The following is a 5,674-nucleotide window of genomic DNA, read 5'->3' on the forward strand; positions in this document are numbered from 1 at the left end:
CCTTTGCAGTTAGAGCAGGCCAAATGCAGCTCCAAAGGAAGAGCAGAGCAGACAAACGTTTGCTTGACTCAGCAAAATCCCCTAAGAGTGAGTGAGGCTGTCAACAAAATGACCGTGTGCCTGTTTCTGGCTCCAAACCAAGTGCTGCTGTTGCCCGTGGCAGGGGAGGAGAACTATGCTGGCATTCAGTGTGTGAACTCACCTGTCTGCAGGATAAAGCTGAGGTTGCTTTGTTTAAAAAAAAAACAAACAAAATCATCTGCAATCCTAGGTCCCAGGAAGAAGGATGGAGGATACCTTAGAGAGGTCTGGGCTAACTAGGGAGAATTGGCTGCTGTCTGCAGCAGAGTCCCTCTGCCTGTCCAAGGTGACGACAGTCTCTGCTAAGTGGCACCTAGCGTCAGATATATGGCCCAGCCAGTCACTTGGCTCTGGTCAGCCTTCTCTCCTGGCTCTGTAGTTCCATTGTCCAGTTCCTCGGCTCACAAACATGCTCGCACAAAGAGTATTTGGCTCTGAGAAGGAGTCTTCCTGGAAGCTCAAGGGAGTCAGAGAATTCGAGTAGAGAGGATTTATGTGGACCCCAGCCAGGGTCTCCTGTGCCAGATCACACCCAGAGGAATCAACCAGCCCCTTCGGTCTAGAACGGACCCTCAGGTCCTTCAAATAATCCAGTTGGGTAGTTTGCTCTAATTCCATCCAAATTCAGGCATGAATAACTGTGCAGCTGACAGCTCTACCAGCCAGAAGGTGGATAGGGCACTGAGCTAAAAGAGCAAGTTGAATTTTTTTCCAGTCTCCAGATTCTGTCAGTGACCAAGTGGCCAGAAGCTAAGGAAGGTGCATGACCCAAAGCAAAGGACGGTAAAGAAGGGACCTGAGTAGAGCTGCTTCCTATTCTATTGATGTCACCATTCCTAGCGATATTACAAGACCCAGGCATGAAGAGTCAGTCTTGAGGGAAGGTCAGGCAGAAATGTGTATCTCATCCACTTGACAGATGGGTATGATTGGGCGGCACCGTTGAAATTTCCAAAATGTCACTAAGATGGAGAAACCTCGAATGCTGCGAGGATTGAGCAACAGTCTACAGTCCAGGTATTTGGTCCAGGATGCCATGTACTGGGTACGGGGGAGGGGGTTCGAGGTCCTCTGGAGCTAGGGCGGGAGTAGTGAGCATGAGAAGGAAGCCTGAGAGATGGCTTGCTCAGAGCTCCCGTTTTCCTGCAGGCCCTGCCTGCATCCATCAAACCTCAGTGAGCATCCTTTTCTCTGCATAAGCTCGATGTGGAGTTGGAAGGTAGCTAGGCCGCCGTTCTCGTGAAGCCTCGGAAAAGTCAGGTTTGCCAAGCCCATTGTCCGTTGCCTTCAGGTCTGGTGTAGGCTGCCCACAAGTGACGTGGGTATACTGGCCTTGCTCTTCCTGTTCTGTCTCTCGGTGATAGAAGTAGTTGAAATTGGAGACAATGACCGGTACCGGCAAAGCAATGGTGAGAACCCCAGCAATGGCGCACAATGAACCCACAATCTTGCCCCCCACGGTCATGGGGTACATATCCCCATAACCTACCGTGGTCATTGTAACCACAGCCCACCAGAAGGCATCTGGGATGCTAGGGAAGAGCGAGTCATCATCATCTGCCTCTGCGAAGTAGACGGCGCTGGAGAAGAGGATGACTCCGATGAAGAGGAAGAAGATGAGTAGCCCCAGCTCCCGCATGGATGCCTGCAAAGTCTTACCCAGGATCTGCAGCCCCTTGGAATGGCGGGAGAGCTTGAAGATGCGGAACACCCGGACTAGGCGAATCACCCTGAGGATGGCTAAGGACATGGCCTGCTGCCCATTTTGGCCACTGCCACCACTCACGGACTGCTCGTGACGTTGCACTAGCTCAGTGCCCAGGGTGATAAAGTAGGGGAAGATGGCCACCAAGTCAATGATGTTCATGATATTGCGAAAGAAGGCCGCCTTGCTGGGACAAGCAGAGAAGCGCACCAGGAGCTCAAAAGTGAACCAGACGATACACAAAGTTTCCACCAGAAAGAAAGGGTCTGTGAAGAAGGAACCCCCGAGAGTACTGAATGAGGACGTTCCCCCAGTCCCCACCCCCGCAGGGGGAATGCCACCAGGAAATGCATAGGAATCCTCGTCCTCCTCTTCTTCCTCGTGACTCCCCCTGGAGGCCGGGGACATGCGGGTCCCACTACCTTCATTGCTTCCACCACGCCCATCTGCGCGGAACTGGGGCAAGGTCTCCAGGCAAAAGATGACGATGGAGATAAGAATGACCAACACTGAGACGATGGCAATGCCTCGAGCGGGTCCAGAGCTCTCCGGGTACTCAAAGAGGAGCCAGACCTGGCGCTGGAAGGGCTGGGAGGGGAGTGGTTTCTCATCTTCGCCACCTTCGGGCAGACAACCCTCATCCTCCCGGAAGGCCGCCAGGGCTTCGTCCCCCAACTGATAGAAGCGGATCTCTTCCATAAAGATGTCCAGGGGCACGTTGACCGGCCTACGCAGGCGGCCCCCGGATTGATAGTAGTAGAGGATGGCATCGAAGCTGGGTCGGTTGCGGTCAAAGAAGTACTCGTTCCTCAGGGGGTCGAAGAAGCGGACTCTGCGGCCAGGGTCTCCCAGAAGCGTGTCGGGGAACAGCGATAGGGTGCGCAACTGCGTCTCGAAGCGCAGCCCCGAGATGTTGATCACCAGCCTCTCACTACTACAGCAGCCACCGCCGCCCGCGGCCTCCTGGAACTCTCCGGCATCCTGTTGCTCCCCCTCCGGCCCACGGACCTCCCCCGGCGCCGCCAGCGTCAAGGATTTCTCCGATCTCATGTCCCCTTGGCGGTGCGCTCCCCGCCACTAGGACGGCGCCCACGACACGAACTCGGGAGCGCGGCACACGCTTACCAGCTCCGGCTGCGCCCTCTTGTAGGGTGGGGCCGGCGATCTGACCTGGCGGTTAGGTCGGTGAAACCTGCAGCTGGTTCCTCTGCCAGGCTAGTTCTGGGATGTGGCTCTGGCTCCCAGTAGCCACGCCTCAGTGCTCAAGATTATTGGGATGCCTGGAACCCGCAAACTGTCGCGCGCGTGAAACTGGCTGCCCGAAAAGACGCGTGGCTTAGCTCCCGGTGGTGACTAAAACTGGGCTTGAGGACCCACGAGTCCGCCCTCCAGACCTGCTGGCTCTCTCCCGGTCCTGCTGTTCTCCAGCCTTACAAGACCCTGGATTGCCGCTGGTACCGAAGCGCCAGATGCGCCTCCCTCTGGCTCGCCAAAGACTCTTGCCCGGGCTCGGCCTCCGCCTCCGCCCTACGTCCACCACCGAACTAGGTCTGGCCAAGGTCGCGGTTCCAACCGCCACCTTCTTCCCAGGAGCTGTTCCACAGGCCTTGGGACCGCCCTGGGGCTGCCCAGGCGCCGGAGCGCAGGGACCCACCTCCCACAGCTTCAAGCCTCGGCTACACCCGCAGCAGCGACAGCAGCAGCAGCAGCAACAACAGCAGCAACAGCAGCAACAGCAGCAGCAGCAGAAGCAGCAGCAGCAGGCTCAGCTCTCCGCTCTGCCCTTCCTCCCCAACACTCCCCAAGTGACGTGGCAGGCCCCGCCTGCTGCCCCCTCCCACCCCACTCTCCCATCACACCCCTTACCCAGCCAGGGGCTGCAGCAAGCCTAGATGCTGGGGAGAGATATGTACACTTGCCTCCCCAGTAATCTTTCCCGCGCTCGCCTGGCACGCCTCTTGCTTTCTCACATTCACACACACGCCCCCACCCCCACCCCAACCAAGCCGCCGCAGTATCCTAATAACGCACCCCCTCCATCCTGCACATCTCTTCTCATTTCTGTTCACCGGGCTGACCTGCGCAGTGTATTTCATCAAAAAGAAATCACACCCTGGCCCAACACACCCCTCCCCTGTACACAGCATCTGACTCCCCTCAACAGCTATTTAATGGGGGAGAAAATTCCATATTTTCTCTATCCATGAAGACACATTTGCCAATTTCAACCTCTACCAAGAGTGGAGGAAATGAAGTATTTTTGAATGTCTTGAGAGCTTTGCGTTTAGGCTGTATCCCAATGTTAATTCCCCCATAGACTAACATTTGCAACCTGGAAGGGTGGGGCTGCAGCTCTCTTCATGGCATTAGTGATAGTAACAGGGGAAGGACAGTCTACCCATGCCCCGTGAGTGGGAAACCCTCTCATGGAGTCCTGGGAACACCCGCCATTAGCTCCTATGAAAAGAACCAGAAGATCATAGAATTAAAGATACACAATATACAGGGAATTGCAGCCCAGAATCTTTGCTCCAAGCCTCCCTAGAGGGAAAAAGAAAAAAGATTCTGTAATTTATATTTATTTGTGTCAAGAAAGGGGGGAGGATAACTAGAAAGGGGGTACATCAAAATGTCAATAAATTACAACTATGTTCAATGAGCATCTAATGGACACATTTTAGGTGCTTCTCCAGAAAGATGGCCTCTACCCCTAGGCCATGTTACAATGGAGTCTTATTTGGCAGGATTCGGAAGGGGCAAAATGGGTTGTGAGGGAACCCATGCCTCTTACTCTGCCTCTCTTTGAATGCCAACAGGGTTTCCCATCCATTCTGTTAAAGGCTTTAGACTGTTTCCTCCCTAGATCTCATGGATGAAGATGCTAAAGAGTGCATCGTTCAGACTGCCACATCCAGGCAGCTTGGCCTTGACTTTCCTGTGGCCAGAGTGGATTGGCTGGCAATGGCCAGCCTCTCTGTGTGGCTGCTTCTTCATAAGAAAGAGCTTCAAAAGGCTAAGGATGGGAATGGCACATAAAGATTGTCTCAAGCCCCGGGATGTAAGTGTGGGTTCTTAGCCATCCCTTATACACAGACTCAGTTCTCACAGAGGCTGCTCCCAGAGGGATGAGGCAGAGGAGAAAACCAGAGCTCCTGGACCTGTAAGGAGGAAGTCAAGGGGAGAGAAAGTAAGAGAGAAGCTGGCTTCAACACCCACTGTGCTCTCCTGCGTCCCTCTGTCCCTCCAGGGTCTACCAGACCGCAGCCTCTCCTTCCCTGCTGCTCAGCTTGGTCTCCTCCTTCCTCCCTTGTGCAGTTCAGGGAAGGGTGAGAGAGCAAGTGCAGTGCATTCACCCAGTCGATAGTTTTCCCATTTACAGGCTGTGTAATTAAGCGGTTTAGACTTCACACAAAAGTTACTTCATTCAAAGAAAAATAAATAAATAAAACAACAATAAGTACAATGCAGGAGATACACTCTCTTGTCCTTCGCTCTGCAATTTCTTTCTGTGTTGTGAATTCACTTGCCCGGGATTCTTTGGGTTTTGTTTTCTAATTTCATCACGAATTATTCATTTGCATGCTTGGTGTCCCCATGGCCACTTTCCACCAAGCAGTTGTCCATGACATCGGTCACATCCAAACAGGGGTATGAGAAGTTGATTCTTCTAGAAGATGCATCAGATAGCCGTTTGAACGCTCCTGGTCAACTGGCTGGCACTGCCTCCCATCCTACAGGCAGAACTCAGGTTTGTGGTTACCTTCACATCAGACAGAAGGCTGAGCCCCTAGAAAGGCTTCATTGTACACTGGGAGGTTCCCCTGGGAGGCAGAAGCCATTAGCAAATTCATGAATCAGACTTCTGTTTTTAGTTCTTTTGTGAAACAG

The 5,674-nt window shown here is 53.6% G+C and overlaps 1 protein-coding gene across 1 annotated transcript; it reads right to left on the reverse strand.

Moving 5' to 3' along the window:
* Positions 1–563: 563 nt before the first annotated feature.
* Kcna6 (potassium voltage-gated channel subfamily A member 6) lies at positions 564–2,836 on the reverse strand. Its single transcript, XM_059256912.1, has one exon. The coding sequence runs from the start codon at positions 2,834–2,836 to the stop codon at positions 1,247–1,249; it is 1,590 nt and encodes a 529-aa protein (XP_059112895.1). The 3' UTR covers positions 564–1,246.
* Positions 2,837–5,674: the final 2,838 nt, after the last annotated feature.

Source organism: Peromyscus eremicus, chromosome 3 (genome assembly GCF_949786415.1).
Source record: "Peromyscus eremicus chromosome 3, PerEre_H2_v1, whole genome shotgun sequence".
Lineage (NCBI taxonomy): Eukaryota > Metazoa > Chordata > Mammalia > Rodentia > Cricetidae > Peromyscus > Peromyscus eremicus.

Bases quoted from the DNA above. Each gene is read 5' to 3' on its own strand.
- Kcna6 (XM_059256912.1), bottom strand. From the start codon at position 2,836: ATGAGATCGGAGAAATCCTTGACGCTGGCGGCGCCGGGGGAGGTCCGT.